This window comes from Alligator mississippiensis, chromosome 4, assembly GCF_030867095.1.
Source record: "Alligator mississippiensis isolate rAllMis1 chromosome 4, rAllMis1, whole genome shotgun sequence".
NCBI lineage: Eukaryota > Metazoa > Chordata > Crocodylia > Alligatoridae > Alligator > Alligator mississippiensis.
Window position 1 is genome coordinate 211835125 of NC_081827.1, and position 18722 is coordinate 211853846.

The window sequence follows — 18722 nt, forward strand, 5'->3', positions numbered from 1 at the left end:
TCTATAAATGCCCCTAGTGACTAATAGATAGATTGGAATGTCTGGTAATAAAGAAAAATAAATGTTTAATTTGCTCTTTAAAATGCACCTGTTTTTTAAATAGATTTATAATACTAAATGTTCTTCAATGTAGTATGAGGATGCTTCTTTGAATGGTAGAGAATGAAGGTTGTTAGTAACTCATCAGCTATACCTATTTATCTGATATGAGGAAATGGGAATGTTGGTGGTTGAAGCAGTCATTTACATGGTATTCCTAAGAGTTCAACTGATATAAAACAGTAGCACTGTTTGTGAATTGAAATCAGATATTGCCATCTGCTTATCAAAAACTGAACTGCATTTTTTAATGACATTACTAATTTGGTATCTGTCATTAAAAGAAAATAGAAAGTAACAAATTAACACTTTTTAGTAAAATTATGGAAGACATTCTAGTCTCACTATATCTTTAATAGTGTATTATTGTTCTTACTACTTAAAAAAAGGATCGTATTGAATCCAGTTTGGCTCTCCATTTAGATACAAACCAGCTGTTACAAACCAAAGACAAATAACAATTTTTTTATGGATTTATTTTAAATTCCCATGATAGATTTTTTAAACAATGGACTGGAAAGGACTAAAGCATGAGAACCGCAAAACAAAATTACCAACAACATACAAGTTTAGCTAGTGCTGAGAAATACAAAAAGTAAACAGGCAAGATGAGAATTTTAAATGACATTCTAATTCTTTCTTGCTAACTGCCTGTATCGTGGTGCTGCTGCTTCAAGCAATATAGTGTCTTCCTGGGCAAACAGGATTTTAATTTCTTGCTTAAAAAAAAAAGGCAGAAGATAGTTTGTTGGGAAGCTGGCAGGAAGCTTTCGGCCAGCCCTTTATCATAAAGAATCAGAGGGGACACGGATATTTTTTTCCTTGATGTTCTTAAACAACCCTTTCAACTTTAGATGTGATGACTTAGGGATATTTGCATGGTGTTTTGAGGGGTTTTTTTCCTCATCAATTTAAATAGTATTATTACATTTTCATCTGATTGAACCTTCATCAATCTTAGGACTTAGGATTTCACTAAGTTATTTCTTTCCTTTTATTTTCCTTAATAGATATTTTTCTAAAACACTAAATACTGCAAATGATTGATCTGAGTTCAGCAATGTTGCTGGTGAAGGAGGTGGGGAATTAATAATCCTGTTACTGTGGTTAGTGTATACCAAATACTGCAGGATCATTGGAGTCAACAGAAAATTTTAAACAGGCTTTTAACTTTGTCATATCTTAGAATCTCTACTACTCTATTAAGTAATACTTAAATATTTATTTATAGCAAGGTAAAAGAGTAGTTTGCCCTCCAATTTACTATTAAAACACAAATGCTATGTTCGCAGACTTACACCCTTTACTCCCCTGTAAAGAACTGGACAATTTCTTGAAGTTTCTCCAGTATTTGCCTGAACAGATTTAGTGTTTTAGACGTTGGTTTTCTGTTGAAAAACAATAATGATATCCATTTTCTCCTAAAGGCTTTGGGAGTTTCCAGTCAAAATGACCGATCCATGATAAAGAAAAAAATTAAGGATATTAAAAAAACACAAGAAAAACTGGAAAAACAGAAGGAAAAAGTTCAAAAGCGAGAGAGAGAAGTTCGCAAGAGTGGCAGGGTGGTAGCCACTGTAGAATCAAGCTGCTAAAATGATTTAGTTTTATTTTAGCTGACTGACTTCAACTTGAAATAGTACAGCAAATTTGTATATAATTGTACAATTGAGGGGAAAGAGTGAAAGTGCAACAGTTTAACATGATAGGTTTTTATTTACCTTTTTTAATTTCTTTAGTCCCTCCCCATTACATGTTCCATTAAAACAAAGTAATAATTTCAATATTTTTTATATCTAGTTGTTTCTGCCTGTACTAATAGACAGTAACTTAACTTCCTGCCTTAAGTACTGTTTGTGCTTTTGTCTGATCTGTAGAAAACACCATACACTCTGAAACATTCTTTGAAATTCATAAATAAATTGGGATATGACATGTAAAGAAATAGGCTATAATATGTTACTACTCTGGCATTTGACTTAAAGTATAAATAGCAGGTTGAATCTGACAGAGGGACAATAGAAAAATCCTGCCACCAAATTCAGTCTACAACAGTCTGCTGTTTCTGTTGCCACTAAAATTGTATAGTGAAAAAATAAGTTTAAGAAAACCGTAATGTCAAATTAATTTAAACAGAGCATGTATTTCAAAGTATTCTCTTTAAAAATCTTTATTTTCCCAGTCATAGTCCTTTTTTTTTTTAAATTCAAAATCTACTTTGGTAATGCATTGAAATTTTTTTTTTTAACTTCACGTGTTGCAACTTACTGAGAAGTATTCAGAAATAAGTAGTTTTCACAAACTATTTGTGTTAAGCATAACACTAAGTCCTCTCTGCAAGCTACATGATAGGGTGGTGGAACAAGGTTTAAACATATAAATAAAAGATCAATTTTTTATGTATTTTTCCTAAGTAATACATAGTTTTATAGTTTTATGCTATGAATAAGATCAGTTTGCAATGTGTGTATTTCTCTTTTCTACTCAGTATAAGATTTTGGGGACCAAATTTATATATTTGCTAATTTTAAACAATACTGTTTCCAGACTTCAAATTCTCACATGAACTTTGTAGGAAAATTTATCAATGAAGCACTGGGTTTTGGTATCGTATTTAATTGTTCAATTGTAGATTATAGAATGTTTGGTTGGTTTTTCTAAAGGAGGATTTGATTCCTGGAATAGCTTAGAACATGATTGGATGTGTTTTTGTGTAATGACATATGTTCTAGAAATATTACATAAGCAATTCCCTAATTAGTTTTTGTTTCACAAAAATAATGGAATAAAAGTGCTAATTCCATCGTGGAATAGAAGTTAAATCTAGAATTCCAGTTACGTGGACCAAGTTCTCCTTTAAATATATGATTAATGTTTTTTCATTTTTAATCAAATGAATGACTATCATCTGACATTCAGTGTTTTTGTAATACATATGGAAAATTACCTCTTCTACATTCTGAGAGAGAACCATATGGAAATCTACCTGCACACCACTCGCTTCCAAAATAAAGTTTTAAAAAAATGGTCATATGTGTTTCTACTAAGTGGCTTTTCTGTGTTTTTAGTTCTGTGTTTTAACTAAGAAAATTGCTTTTTCTTTGCCAAGGTTTAACTCCTATAGATTAGTTAATTATAGGTAGATGGATTCATGTCCAGCTTTTCAGTAATCAAAGGTGGAAGAGTTGTACTGCTGAAAAAGGGAAAGCTTGGTCAGAGTTTGTGAGGGGAGAGGCTATTTGTATCCCATAGCTTATGGTTGTTGATGGTAGGTGCACAGAATGAAGTGGTTTGGAAGGGACTGTGTCATGTTTGGGAGCTGAAAGTTTCAGTGCCCAAGATGTGTTCATCACACCTCTGAGGACCTTGTCAGACACTACCTCACTTGCAAATTTCAAAAGCTTGTCTTTGCAGTGCTTTTAACAGTTAAACTGGGGCCAGTACATTCATCATATATTTACCTATCTTGACTGCATTGTCTTAAGTGTCCTTTGAAAGAAAACATGTCTATCATTGACAAAAAAAAATTGAATATGATGAGCTGTTATAATCAGGATTCCAGGTTTTCTTGTTTCCCACAGAAAAACAGAGTAAAACACAGATTTCTCATTTTAGCAGAGAAACCCACAGATCTTGCAGTTTTGCAACAAACCCTCTGCAGGCTGGCAGGGAGCAGGAGGATGGTCAGGGAGGGGGCACAACATGTGCAGGGTGGGAACCTGAGCCTGTAGCAGGCAGCACACCCTGCCCCATACACAGATAGGGGAGGCATGGGTTTCCCCCTTTTCCCCAGGAGTGTGTGCAGTGGTAGGGAGCTGGCCCCCATCCCATCCAAGGTTGTAGCAGGCAGGCAGCGAAGGGGAAGCCAGGCTCTGCTCTGCTCCACTGCAGCAGCTGCTGCCCCCTGGCAGCTGGAGGCCACCTCTGGCAGGGCTGGAGCTGTGTATGGGGGCAAGGGGTATCAGCAAGGCTGTGGGGATGGAGTGAGGGGCATGGGTTAGGGAGGGCCTTTCATTTTAATAATGCATTTTAGGGGGTTTATCAGAAAATTTGCTGTTTTTTTTAATCAGGGAAAACCAGGATCCCTGGTTATAATGAATAATGGAAAGAGAAAGATGTTGGTAGGCTGGTGTCCCATAATTTCTCTCCCCAAGCTCCCAAAGAAATCAACTCTTTTTTTAATGAACTGCATCAACTGTTGAACAAATTTATTGCTTCATTCCAAGGTATCGCATTAAAAGTTTTTTTTCATCACACACACAAATTAATTTCACAGTGCAAGATTAGTGAAGTGTAACTGTCCATTTCTTCTTGCAACTTCTAACCAGCCTGCAGCAGTGAATGAATTCTTTTAGTACAATAATGTACAAAAGCTACTGCTCAAACTACTGCTTAATTAAAACTCAACTCTCATGACCAGAAGTAAATACAACAAAATGAAGATTACAATAACTTTATTTCCACCATAATCATTACAGGAGAAAACTACTGAAATATCTATATATGAAAGTTGATTTAAGGCCCTGCTTTTTTACTTCAGTAATGCAAACTCAAGCTCCTACATAGCAGGGATGTAAACAAAGATTTCAGTTTCTGTAACCCCACATACTCATATATGTGCTAGACAGACAGTCGTAAGAGGCAGACTATAATACCCTAACCTTTAAAAACATATTTTGCACTTTTCCTTAAATGCTACTCAAGTCAGGTCAACTAATTCTTGAATCATGATATTTGTTTTAACATTTGTCAGAACTAGTATAAAATGTGTGTTCAGCCTTAAAACGTGTACTTCATTTTTTTTTAAGTTATCATTTTAGCTTTAAGGTTGTCAAAAGTAACAGGTACAAAATACTTCCTTTAAATTTTACAAATGTTGGGCCCCAATTGCATCTTTCTGGCTGAGTGCTTTCTTGCACAGCCCTAATGGGTGTTTATACACATGCTCTGGGAGGTGGGGCAGAAAGTCTTCAATTAGAGCAGAAGCTGCTTTAATTGAAGTGCCCAGAGCACCTCATGTATCAGAATCACCCAGCTTAAAGCACCCCCTCCCCCCACCACTTTACCTAAAGCTCATTCAAGATAAGTGCCCCCACCACCATTTTTGAGTACAGGGATGCTGATACACAAGGCACTGGAGGCTGTTGCAGTAATTACTACACTACAGCAGACTCTAATCAAGTCTGAGACAGCACATCAGAACAGCCTTGCTTCTCATGTCTAGGCACTCAATTGTATTGGGCAGGAAACAGGCTTTACACCTGGTCTCTGAGATGCCACTACAATGAAAAGGCATTATGCCTCAAACACTTCACCTTCTCACATCATGGTAAGGGAGATTTGTCTTGCTAAAGCAACAAAAGCCATCTCACACAGCACTAGCCTACAACGTTACAGTTCCAGCCGCTTCTTTGAGGTGTGCAACAAGAAATCCAGTGATTGGGATCAGACAGACCAACACGTGTCACCCTCCTCTGACCTATCCTGAGCCAAGAGGGTGTTAACAGCTGAATAAATGTGACCATTTCAACTCAGCACCCCAGACTAATAGTTTGGATTCAAGCAAGGGTCTACAACCTACGGTGGATCATCTGCATTTTACTAACAGTACACCGATACCCCATTAGAGTCTGCCACATCTGGCCCAGATTCCATATTCCTCATTTTACTAGTAGTTGACCCTTGCTGCTGGCTCTTGCAGTGGAGGGGGAAGTCTTTGCATTTTTCAGCTTCATGTTGAGGGCTGCTCTCCCCTCCACACTGCAGCCTCTGCTCACTAAATTAAACTGTCCCTTGCTGTGTCTTTCAGGGGAGGCTGCTTTTGGGTGGGCAAGGGGTAGAGATCAACCAACTTACACACAGCAGAAACAACCAGGCCACAGCAGGAGATGGGCAGCCCACAGAGCAAGGCTGAGTCTCAAGGGATAGTCTACGGTTAGTAAAGTTGCCAGCCCCTGAGTTGCTAGATCACTTGAGGTAAGGAGGTGGAATTTTAAGCAAGTGCTTTCCTGCATCCTCCTTGAAAGCTTCCAGAATGAGAAGATTCAGTGAAAGTATGTATAGAACTGAGATGCGATTTGAACCAAGCAGCAAGAAAACTACTAACCTTGTCATAGTCCTCAGAGGTTGATTCATCCTCCCTCCCCACAGTCTAATACATTGTTTCGATAATATCCCTTTACTTGCCTGGAGGACAAGTTCTGCTTTCTGTATGACCAGAATAAGACCAGAAGTTCTGGGTACTAGGTATGTTTTGACATATCAAAACACAAGTTTTCTTGAATTCTTTAAGTGCTCCTGAGAAGCAGGTTAACATATTCCAGTAACATAGAGGTGTCATATTCATTACACTAATTTGTCTCATAAGATTGGTCATAATGGGCTCATGTACACACCACAATTTTTGCCCTTTCATGCGCTGCAACTGCTTGTCTGTTTGCGTGAGTGGAATTTCCCAACACTTTAAAAGTCTTTCTTGTGCATTAAACTAAAACTCCTTAGACGTAGTTTAGTTTGGCTCGCTGGGAATTAAAGCATCACATCCATGGATTTGTTGCATGCAAACACAAGGGTACTCAAAGATGTGTAATGAGCCTTTATCCACCAGATGGCACTGCAACTTTTTTTTCTAGTTCACCCCTTCGAATTGCTTTTGCTTTCAAATTGTTTCCACTTTTTAAAAGTAACATTCCTTGGACATAGGGTTTTTTTGTGCATGTGTGGTTTGCCAGCTCCCTGCTTCTACAGCTGTGTGGAAGGGATGGGCATGGGGCGAGTGGGGGGCCCCAGCGCTGGACCATCCTACCCTCCTGTGTTGCTGGCCAAGGACCCGGCTTAATTCGTTTGAAAACATAATGCATGTAAATACAGATGCAACGCTCCAAAATTAACAAGTTTAAATTTTATAAACCTACTTAATGAGGATTAAAATCTGTGGTGTATACAGGCACCCAATATAGTCATTCAAATAGTCAAACACAGTCATACCAGAAGAACTGGTACTACATACCTGAGATGATTATCAGTGGCTACTGCTATGCTTTTTCTTCTTTACAAAAATCCAATTTAGAGTTGTAATTTCCAGAGTTGAGATATAAGCGTATCCAAGCTGCAAACAGGTATACCCAGAGAGTAGTTTAGCTTATAGGTACTACTTTGACAAACGGAATGTTTCTGCTACTTCTTGCTTTATGTAAAGTTTATGTTCAGATAGCTACAGAAATCAGTGAAACACATGATTTTCTACTGAAATTGCTATATTAAATATTAAAAAATTGTTAAATTTTACTAAATTCAGGTTCACAACATATTTAGGCTCACTGGATAGAAGGTGCTATGTAAGTGCAAAAATTATAGTGTATTCCATAAATTTATTAAAAACTTTAGTTTGGTGGTCTCCAAGGCATGGTTAGAGGCAACATATTATCCATGAAGCCTTTCACCAGTACTCTCAGCCACAGGAAGTTAAAAAGAATAAAAACAGGTTGAGAGAAAGAATAAGCAAAGTATAGTGCCAGCAGTAGCATAGGCACACAACCAGACACCCATGGCATGGGGGCAACGACAACTTCCACTTGCCACTGCAACTGCAACCTCATAGCTGCCAATAGCAGCCACCTTTTTCTTGGCCCCTCCCCCCCACATCAAGTGTACAGGATGGTTGCCCCACCTCAGTTACATCACTGATTGCCTCCAGTATGTTACTTGCCCAGTATTGTCACCCGTGGGCCAGTGAAACTTGGGGACCACTGCTTACACACTTTTGTTTCATACATCAGTATTCACATCACTTAAGAACTTCTTCACTCAGTAGTACATAATAAAATGAAATATCTTCTCTGACCAGTGTTCACCTAATGGAAACATTATTAATTATGAATTGTACAATTCAAACCAGGTGTGCAACTAGTAGATTTGGTCCCTCCAAAACCTAGAAATTACTGCTTCCCAGTTTTAGCTACTGAAGTCAATTGAAGGTACCTGGAGGAGCAAATGAAGTGTGCACTTAGTTAGCTAATTTGACAAAAGCAAATCTAACTCCTTAAAACAGTTGTGACAAATTACTGAATTCAATTTTATATTATTCCATACTAAAAATGATCTTTATACACCAAATATGGTTCAAATACTTGATATAACCCAGCTGTGTACAGTCCCTTGAAAACAAAGGCATGTTTATTTTTTCCAGACACAACTATATACTTCGGAAAGTGGTCATGTCCTTTGGTTCACTGCTTGGCACACACCAGTCATCTGCTTCATGGTTTGCCTTATAATGTTTCCAAGCTGATTTATTATACACAGGGAGCCTTTCAATTGATTCCGTTGACAAAGCCTATAAACAGAGGAGAATGCAGAGCTCAGAATAATTTCCAGAGCGAATATTAGGCATTCTAGTTTAATTAATGAAACGATGCCATTTGGTTGCCACAAAAAGGCATGGCAAAGAAATTTACTACAATTAAAATAGGTAAAGTGGTAAACTCTACCTTTATGTAGATAACTGCATCTGTACCGTAACCTTCAAAGGAATACAGCTTCAGATCTCCTTGGAAGTACTGTGCATACAGACGTGATATGGGCAAACCATAACCAAACCCAGCCTGGTAAAAGACAGACAAATTTAAGTGTGAAATTTAAGTGTGCTGTAACCGTACCATCATCATCACGCTTTATTTTGTTGAGCTGTTAGGGTAACAGGCAATAACTGCACTTTCTAAATTTGGGGAAGGGGGAGAACAGCAGCCAGACTGAAACATGTTGCTTGATGCATGTTGGCATGTGAGAGAAATAAATCACTCTTATGGGATCAGTAAAGTGAGGAATCCATACCTGAAACAATAGTTTTCTCCCATACATCCAGAAGTTTCCCTCCTGTCACACTCATCCACCAAAAAAGGCACCTTCTTAGGAAAGGGATGTAGATGTTTGAGACTAGGAGCAGTGAAACCATTCTTACTTCTTTGGCAACTGGCAATACTGTATTTCTTGCATACAGCATACCCCTGCACCTTGTAATATGCTTTTTGAAAGGCAACATAAAGGAAATAAAATCTTCCTTGTAGTAACTGAGTAGCAGCAAGTACAGGACTGAGCCTGCTGCCAGCCCCACATGTCAGATGCAGCCCACAGACTAACCTTGCACACCAGGTCCAGCCATGGACTGCCCCTGTGCACCAGTATGCAGGGCCATGTTATCTGTCTAAGCAGCTCCCCCCCACAGGTCCACAAATTTGGTGACGGGAGCAATGACAGCATTAATTGCTGCAGCTCCTGGAGCCGCCTCCTGGTCTCCCAGAGCCACAATTACTGCTACCACCACTGCTCTGCTGCCATATTTCTAGATCTATAGGGATAGATATTTCTGGCATATAATGTGCACCCCAATTTCCACCAGCTGGTTCTAATGAAAAGGTGTGAACTTTTTAAATCACTTGCAGTTAACCAAGAAAAAGGAAATAGTACCACAAGGAACATTCTGCTTCACACCAAGCAGCCTGCAGATACCCCTTTGAGAACAGATCTGCAGCATGGCTGTATATCCCTATCAAATAGCAGATTCCTCCTCTATACCTGTACCCTGGGATGCCACTAATCTTGAAATAAGGGACTTAACCAATAGATGTTTTATGATCACCTGTAACAGATGAGATCGCCAGAGTCAACCTCCTTAAATTTCATATTTAATTGAATCCAAGATTTTCCCCTCCCCATTTGACATGAGTGAAAAAGCCCATCTGAGACTTGAGTACATGGGGGGGGGGGGGGGAGGCACAGTTGCAGCCCCAAACACCCCCCCCTCCCCCTTCTCCTCACCACTGTTTACCTCTCAAATCGGGGCTCTGGCCCCAGAGAGCATGCTGATTTCAGGCTCCACCTGGTCATGCATCAGCAGCAGCAACTCCAACCTGGTCCTTGGGCCAAAGCTGCAGCTGCTGCCACTGAAACCACTGCTGCATGGCTGAGCAGGAACTATAGCTAACACGGGGTAGGCAAATTGCAGCCCACAGGCCAGATGCGGCCCACCAAGCCATTCTATCCAGCCCATGGGGCCCCTAAAAAAGTTAGAAAATAAATATTAATCTGCCCTGGGTTGCCTGTCATGCAGCCCTCGATGGCTTGCCAAAACTCAGTAAGCAGCCCTCTGCTCAAAATAATTGCCCGCCCCTTAGCCAACGTGTTCTGTGCCCCAGGTTGCACCAGGATCAGAGTCCTACCTGAAGATAAACAGTGATGGGGGGAGGGGGGCAGGAAGGGAAAGATGCAGGGGGTCACAGACAGCAAGGGGTGAGGGTTTGGCTGCTTGACTCCCCCACTGTCTCCCCACCTACTGCTGCTTTCTCTGCCTCAGTTGGGAAACTGAGGGTTGAATTTAAGAAGACCCTTCCAATAATTAGATTCTATGCATGAAAAATTATTACAAATTTATAAATTTTCCAAGTATGGAATCTAATGATGGGGTTCAACTTAAAAACACTACCATAATCTACACACTTTTTTTCTTTTTCAGGATATCATTTATTTCAAACAAAATGACAAAAGTACACTTGAAGGCAGGAGACTTAAAACACAGAAACATTCCTAAATTAATTCTGTAATCTACCCAGTGGTCAGAATCAAAAGATCAGAGTGCTACACTTCCAAAACAGACGGTAAACAAATCTTACGGTGGTACAAGGAACCTCCATGTTCTGCTCTGCATGTCTAATTTGTTCAAATTTGGAAGAACAAAAAAAGTTCAATGGTGTGTTTCCTATTTCATATTATTATATATTCTGTTGCTGCTTTTAAGATTTTTACATACTTTTCCTGTTTGTTCTCAGAAGAACATTTCAATTAATCTTTAACACTAGAGTTGCCAGATTATCAAGCATATAATCTCATAATAAGCATAAAATATACACAAACACACATACAGACCAGGGGTGTTGCTCTTGATGTCTCAACTCGAGGATGTGGTGCAGTTGAATACATATAGTTGAACAGTCTGTCAATCTTCCTCACAGGAACGCCACCACCACGATCACTCATCTAGAACATAAGTAAACATTGTTAGCATTGTTCCTGCGCACATGCACACTCACGCACAATGTTACCCAATTTTCACAAAGAATAGAGTTGAAAAGAAGTCTACAGGCAAATCTGATGTTTTATTCTGCAGCCGTCCTTCCTTCCCTTGAATCATGAATTTCATCATTTCACTCAGACTGCTTTCCACCTTCATTTTTCAACCGGTTCTTCCCAATTAGTAAGCAGCAAATCAAAAAAGCTTCCCCTGATTTCTCCATCTGCACCAATCAGAAGTTGCTGCTGCCTCTATGCAGCAGCTGTGCTTGGTACCCAGCCATGTTCTGCCACTGATCACATGTGCTATTTCTCCCTTTTATCTTAACTCAGAGATCTTCAGTAAGCCTACCTCCCACTTCATTCTGTACCTCAGAAAAAAATTATTTGTATCTCTAGAAACAAATATTTAGCTATCACCTCTAGAAAAAGATGGTCCATGGACTTGCAGTCTACTAGGAATTGTAACTATTGATACAAATTGGAAGATGCATTTTTATTACACCAGGTAAATTCTAAGTCTACATCTCCATCCCCTGCCCCACACACTGAGGGGCTGAGGTCAGGAGGGGCACTGGGTCAGGACTGGCCAGTGTTTACAAATAGGTCCTGATACAAAAAAGGTTGAGAATCGCTGGCATAGGGTAACCTCCCATTGTCACTGCTTCTCCCCACCAAGGCATAGGGAAAGCTTCTGCTGCCAAAGCTCCAGCTCCCTGGGCCAGATCCAACAATGGCTCCACAGGCCATAGGTTGCTGAGCACTGATGTACACCCTAACCACAAAACAAAAGATAAAGTAATATTGCATTCATTATCTCCCTCTTTCACACAAGAATTATCACATTCACATTATCTCTCTTTCACAAAATCCTTGATAGTCTCACTCATTGGTGACCTGAAACCCTAATCTGAGCCCCCCTCCCCCCCCCAGTCAGAAAATAACTATTTTCCCTCAAAAGTGGTTACCTTCACAGTTAAATCTTCATTTCCCAGCGTAACATGTACATGAACTGGAGGATAAATACATCGATCAGCATTGTGCTCCATCGTGGCTCTCATTGCATTCTGAGAAATATTTTAAATTGAGCGTAAGTAGTTTTTACTTTAACTTTGAAGGTAAATGGATTTACAGTTAGGAATAGTTTCATTAGAATGCATTTGTAGGTTGGTAGTTTCCAAAAACAGGAGGCACCTAGGTACTGGGATAATAAGTACTTGTTTAAACTATCACTGTTTACGTAGTTCATTCATAGAGCAGACTTCTGAAACAAGTATTTTAAAAGGCTTTAGAATGCTTAACATTATACAAATGGTGAAGGTTTAGTCAAGCAATCCAGAGGTTTCCTTTTTAAACTTTGAAATTTCTTTGCAAAGCTCCAAACAACTCAGTATGATACGGACTGCTCAAGAAAACTCCAGGATTGGAAAAACTCTGAAGTCCACGTAGCATCTGCCACTAGGGCTGTGCGAAACGGCACCATTCCGCATCAACTTCTGTTGCAACAGAACAGTGTTTCGTTTCAAGTTTTGTTTCAAAAGCGCTGTTCTGTTTTGTTTCGTCAAAATTGTTTCGCTGTTTTAATGCTGTTTCAATGTTTCACCCATAGACTATAATGAGGAATCATGAAAATGCCTAAAACTTTGTCATTTCTTGCCTGATTCAGATGAAACTTGCAGGGATGGTAGCCCCTTCTGAGGGCACGAAGCCTGCCAAGTTTCAAGGAAATGGGTACAGAGGTTTCTGGGAAACTGCACCTCAAGGTGTTAACAAGCAAAACTCCTGTCACTTGCTGGTAGTGGCAGCCTCCTATCATCCAGCAGGCAGATCGAGGGTCTGCCCACACCCCCAGGAGGGCTGCAACGCTGTGCTGGACTCCTCCTGGGGGTGTGGGCCCCTGATCTGCCTGCCGGATGACAGGAGGATGCTGCTGCCAGCTGGGACCAGCACTGGGCACAGCCCGTGCCAAGCGCCGGGAAGATTAGTGGCAGCACCAATCTTCCCGCTGCTGGGTGCAGGCTGTGCCCAGCACCAGTCCCAGCTGGCAGCAGCAGCCTCCTGTCATTCTGCAGGAAGATTGGGGGCCCACCCACACCCCTGGGAGGGCTGTGGGGGCTGTGCTGGACTCCTCCCGGGGGTGCAGGTGCCCGATCTGCCTGCCAGATGACAGGAAGCTGCTGCTGCCAGCTGGGACCAGGACTAAAGACAAGTAAGCTCAGCTTCAAAACTTGAAATGTTTCAAAACTTCTGAAACATTTTGAGTGCCCTTGTTTCATTTCAAAGCTGTTTCGAAGGCTTTTGTTTCATTTTGATATAGCTGTTTCGAGGTTGAAACGCATCAGAACAGCTTGAAAACGAAACACCCAGTGAAATTTCGCACAACGCTACCTGCTATACAATTTTCCCAGCTTAAATATGCTCTATATGACTGGGAAAGTGAGAAAGCAATCGTTTTCCATTTTTGCTTCCTGGTAACATTTTAAACTATAATAATAAAAACATCTTATCGTATTAAAAAAAAAAAAGTGGGGGGGGGAGGGAGGGTTTACTATTTTCCTTTACCCCAGTCTTCCACAGGTTTACTAGAAGTTTTATTGGGAGAGAGATACTGTAAGTACTTTTGCCTTATTTTAAGGTGAGAGAAACTGAATCTTAACAAGCATCCTCTCTTAAGATTAATTAAGCACTGGAGTTCAGGTACTAGCAGAAAGTCATTTTAAGTAGCCCAATCAAAAAAAAAAAAAAAAATCAGTTTACATGTCAGTCACTTGTAACACCATAATTTTATTATTTCTACAGTGGATTAAAAAAAGAAAGTTAGTGGTCCACAAATATATTTAAAAAGTATAGTTTTAGATCTTAATTGCTTTGCTTGTTCAGTTAGAATATAGCATGCATAGAGTCAATACATTAGAAAAAAAAAAATTGAAGAGCTATGGCCTAATAAAGAAATCCTGGTATGTTTTTCTGTACTGATGAGAAAGACAAGAAACACATTTTTCAAATCTTGAAATTTTATATGCAGTGTTTGTGTAAACTTTAAGACCTATGGTTCTCAACCAGGATGCCAGGGTGTCAAAAACATTCGAACCTGTTCTAGTCTGAGTTCTTTGCAATAAAGAATTGTTTGATTCCTTTTCTGTTGTCCAGAAAGGAGTGAAAACTAAGAGGTCTCCTTTTCTGAAGGGTGCTTTGAGTCAGGAAAACCTGAAAGCCACCAATTTAGACATTTAGCTACTTGATTTGTTGGAGGACTCAATTAAATATGAAAGTAGGATATCATAGCTGATAATAAACATCAGAACAACTGCAGATGTTTCCTTTGGCATTTCTAAATGGCAATAATTGTGGAAGCCAGGGAGGGTAATGAATAGAGGATATATAGATATCTCCAGACATATCTCGTTCAATGCTCTCCCTCTAAAGCATGCACTCCTGCTACTGCCGGAGATAGGATACTGAGCTAAAGGGACCATGGTCTGGCCCTGTATGATACTTCTTGGCTAGGGGCAGACATTCAAAAAGCCTGAGCCTGAATTGACGCAATCTTTGCAGATTCGTTTAACTTGACTAGGCTAAACCAATTTGTAACCACACAGACATCCCCTATGGACTGAAAAAATGCAAGCACATGCCTGCAGTGTCTTGGGCTTGAAGCCGGGGCACACTAGAGCAGTCTTCCTTTCCTTTCCTCGGTGCTGAGCTGAGGAGGGCGTGGCCCAGCCCCAGGGCAGGATGCTCTGATATGGGAGCCCCACCCGCACACCGCTTGATAACAGAGCATTTATCAGCTCGGTCATCAGCATTTAGCACCCCATGAGAAAACAAAGCCTTACTCATTAGTTGAAGCTCTTCTTAAACAGCTTTTTCCAAAGGAAGGAATGCAGGGACATTACCAGCTGACTTGTTGATTAGCTCCAAAAAGCCCTAAGCAGACACTGCCCTGTCTGCCTGCTAGTAAAACTGGAAATACACGCACACAGAGACACCTCTCAGCATTAGGTAGCATACCATATGCTGGCTACGGTCCATGCTGTGGGAGAGAGGAGGAAGGGATCTCTGCTTAAGCAGTGAATGGGAGGTTTGGGGGGGAGGCAGGCCCCGTGGGGAAGCCAGGCAAACCCTGCTGTACCTGCAGTCTCTGCCAGAGCTACAGTCAGGGAACACAGGGGAGGGGCCAGCCCTGTTGTGGAGCAGAGAGCCCTGCCCAGCCCAGAGAGCATGCCAGGATGCCGTGGGACTCTGATTTAACTTAAACTAGCAAGGTGTCTGGGACAGACACTACATAAACTAGTTTGACCCAAATCAGTTATGTCTGATACTGCATTCAGCCAGGTTTATTTCAAACTGGTTCAGCCATTTTCTAACTGGTTTATGTGTACTGAATGTCTGTTCTATTACAGGTTTAAACCAATTTCTGATCACTTAAACCAATTTATGTATAATGTCTATCCCTAGCCTTTCTGTTTTTAAAGCCTCACAATTACTGGTACAGTTTCAAGTTGCCATTAAAAAAAAATGCTGAAGACACTCTTTTAATAAAAAATGTTGTGAAAGAATGATTCTACTGCACAAACCTTGAAAAGTTCAAAAAACATGTGATAGAGATGGGATGGTACATATACTACTTGTATGGGCTGTCCTGGGGATTTTACTGGAAAGAAGAGAGAAAACCAGACAGTATATTACATGCCCACTGTTAGCAATATCCACATAGTTCAAAAGGTTACTTGAAAGTCTCTATTTTGTGTTCACTGTTAAAATATATTACAAAAATAGGGAAAGAAGCTGAATAGAAATGTTATACTATCCTGTTTGTCAAAAAAAATTCAGAATCTTGACAGAATATACATTTGGAACTTTTTATTTGTAGAAATAAATTTCTAAAACCATTTAATATAATTCCATTACAGTATATGTTTGAACAGTCTGCTGTTTTAATACTTTGGCAAATCTCTAAAAGAATTATCACAGAAACATCTGAAATGTTCAAATTATAACTAATTCTGCTCAACCTAACTTGCACATCTTTTTTATGCTCACTTGTTAAAAGAAGAAAGTAGGAGGAGTATTTCAATAGAAACTAGTCCTTAAGCTAGGGTTAGACTCTTCCTCCTTTTTGATCACTAGACCAGAACCAGTGCCTGAAAATATTTTCAGGACCAGTACATTTTATTTCTGTTCATGCTTATTATATTTTGCATACATTCTTTGCAGTCAATACTTTTGAAGCACTACTATGGTGGTATGTCATTTGATATTTCAAAAATATTGGATCTAAGAAAGAGATGCCAGACCTGTGCTGTTCCATCACTCATGCTAACAGTGGTGTTTTAATATCAAGGTTCAAAGATCAAAATTTAGAGATTTTATTAGCTATAGGTTACAACCATATATTTGACATAAATATACACTGTTTATACATTTTCTTTAAATATGGTTTTATTAAAAATTAACTAACACTTAACAATAGCAACTAATTATACTGCAGCTGCATAATAATTATACTATGGCCATGCTTTCAAATTTAAGGCTTGTTATTAACACTAATTCATAAGACCAGCTACCTGCATTAAGGAGTAATCACAAAGTTATGTTACCAAGTGTATATAATGTACCTAAATTTCTAGATACGTGATCCAAGTATAATAGAAGAAATCTAGTCATGTAATTAATAACCATAATTCCTATTATGAATAAGTGATAAATAGTTATTTAAAAACATAACTAAATTGTAATTGTTGTATGTAGGACAGGAAAATTGCACATTTCTACTAGTATTTATATCTATCAGGCTCAACATTCTTAAGGGAGACCTCTTTTACCTTGATATGGAATGACAGACTTGCTAGAGCAGGAAAAACAAAATTGGTAAGCAGCACAATAAAGGCCTCACTTAAACCCAGACTTAACTAGGCTTCCTCTTCTCTGACCTCCGTTTTGTAGGTATAAATAACTGTAGGTGCACTCCTGCACCTCAAATTATTTGTAGAGGCAATTTAGATTACTTCATATTTTTGTAAGCCTACCTGAACTGAGCTTTAGCTCTTAAAGGATAGTGCAGCTTAGTTACACCCTGGGTGTACTTTTAAATTAATTTGATTAACGATATTTTACAATTGTATGTTTATATATGCATCATTGTTGCCAGATTTTCAAAAACCACAACTGGAAGTGTGCCAATAACTGTCCACAAGACCAAAGTCAGTGATAGTCAACCTTTTTGGCAGGTATGCTAGAAATCACCCTGCACCCTCCCCACATGCCACTAGGATCCCCTATCTCTGTCCAATCTGCTTCTGCATCTAATCTCTTGCTCTGCCTTCTGCTTCCTGCCTTATCTGCTGCTGTGCTGCCTGTCCCCTCCCTGGTCTACCATGTGCCACACACAGAGGCTTCCTGTGCCACTTGTAGCACAGGTTGGCCACCACAGACAAACTGTACCTACATCGAAGTGTAAGCACAAGTACCTGACAGCTAGTGAAAAACTAGAACACAGTCTGATCCTAATTAAGGATTTCAGAGATATTAAAGCAGATAGGCTGGAATATATAATAAAGTCACAGACAAGATTTTCTATGGTTTTCTTCTACACCTTAATGCAAAGACTAAAAAGGTGAAGAGACAAGGAAACCAGCTGAAAGCTCTTAGACCAATAGTTGTAAAACTAACATAAAACTTCCCTTCACACTAATCTTATTTAAAAAATAATTAGGAGCAGAAGGGGATGGAAAACAAATGTAAAGCCTTGTCTGGGATTTACAGGAAGACCCACTAAGCATATGAAGTATGAAAGGACAACACATTTTTCAGTTAGTCACTTCAAAGGAGACTATCATTACACTGAAAAAAAACAAGGCCCCATTGAACCCAAACATATACCATTCATCTCTTCAAGGACAAGTTCTGGAGAGCTCATGTAATACAAATCACAAAGTGTCTTCGCATTTTCATAGCCATCTACAATATATCAAAGCAGAAACAAGTTAAAGAAAATGAGGATTTCCACCACATACTTTTTCCAGTTATAGTTTTCTGATAACTTGTTCAGCAAAAATGAAAGATATTCTGAACTGTATTGCAGATGGTTCATTATTTTCTATCCAAAAATGAAAGACAAGTAGAACTGCCAAAACATGACATTTGAACTGAAATTTTCTGTCCCAGCTAAGGAAGAAATTAAATACCTGTTTTATGTTAGTTCATACTCTATAGATTTTCATGTACCTTTTCAAAATTCTTGTTCAGCAGGTCTGCTGGAATTTACCTTTAATAACTCCTACAACATCACAGTTGGGATTAATGCTTCCAATGTGTTTTGGGTGAGCTGGATTAACTTTAATTTTTCCACCAAAAAGCAAAGCTGCCAAATAAGAAATAGCATTTAATAACAAACATAAAAAAAATGTAAAAACTGTTAAATTACATCTTCAGCAGTGCTGTATGGAAAAGAACAAACATTCTATAAATCCCTCTTTGGCATTCCTTAAAAAATAGAGGGGGATGGAATGGTTGATGAACTTGACAGTGCATTTGTATGTATGCGCTCATTTGTTGAT

At 39.3% G+C, this 18722-nt stretch overlaps 2 protein-coding genes across 8 annotated transcripts in view; one reads left to right on the plus strand and one right to left on the minus strand.

Annotated features, from left to right (window-relative positions):
• The window catches only part of LOC102566101 (neurabin-1), an 88498-nt gene extending 85368 nt beyond the window's left edge, over positions 1-3130 (plus strand). For all 3 annotated transcript variants that reach the window (XM_019480269.2, XM_014599404.3, XM_014599405.3), the window contains one exon: positions 1527-3130. In XM_019480269.2, the coding sequence (XP_019335814.1) occupies positions 1527-1694 (168 nt within the window). In that variant the 3' untranslated portion in view covers positions 1695-3130. The remainder of the gene's footprint in view (positions 1-1526) is intronic.
• Positions 1-18722, minus strand: part of PDK1 (pyruvate dehydrogenase kinase 1) — a 48190-nt gene that overhangs the window by 14142 nt on the left and 15326 nt on the right. For 2 of the 5 annotated variants that reach the window (XM_006261545.4, XM_019480271.2), the window contains 8 exons: positions 18431-18526; positions 18046-18123; positions 15741-15817; positions 12132-12230; positions 11020-11130; positions 8589-8702; positions 8302-8434; positions 4293-7207 (listed from right to left, as the gene is read on the minus strand). In XM_006261545.4, the coding sequence (XP_006261607.1) occupies positions 7134-7207; positions 8302-8434; positions 8589-8702; positions 11020-11130; positions 12132-12230; positions 15741-15817; positions 18046-18123; positions 18431-18526 (782 nt within the window). In that variant the 3' untranslated portion in view covers positions 4293-7133. Of the gene's footprint in view, positions 1-4292; positions 7208-8243; positions 8435-8588; positions 8703-11015; positions 11131-12131; positions 12231-15740; positions 15818-18045; positions 18124-18430; positions 18527-18722 lie in introns of those variants that run through there. The other 3 variants (XM_014599406.3, XM_019480270.2, XM_019480272.2) reach the window with 3 other exon arrangements.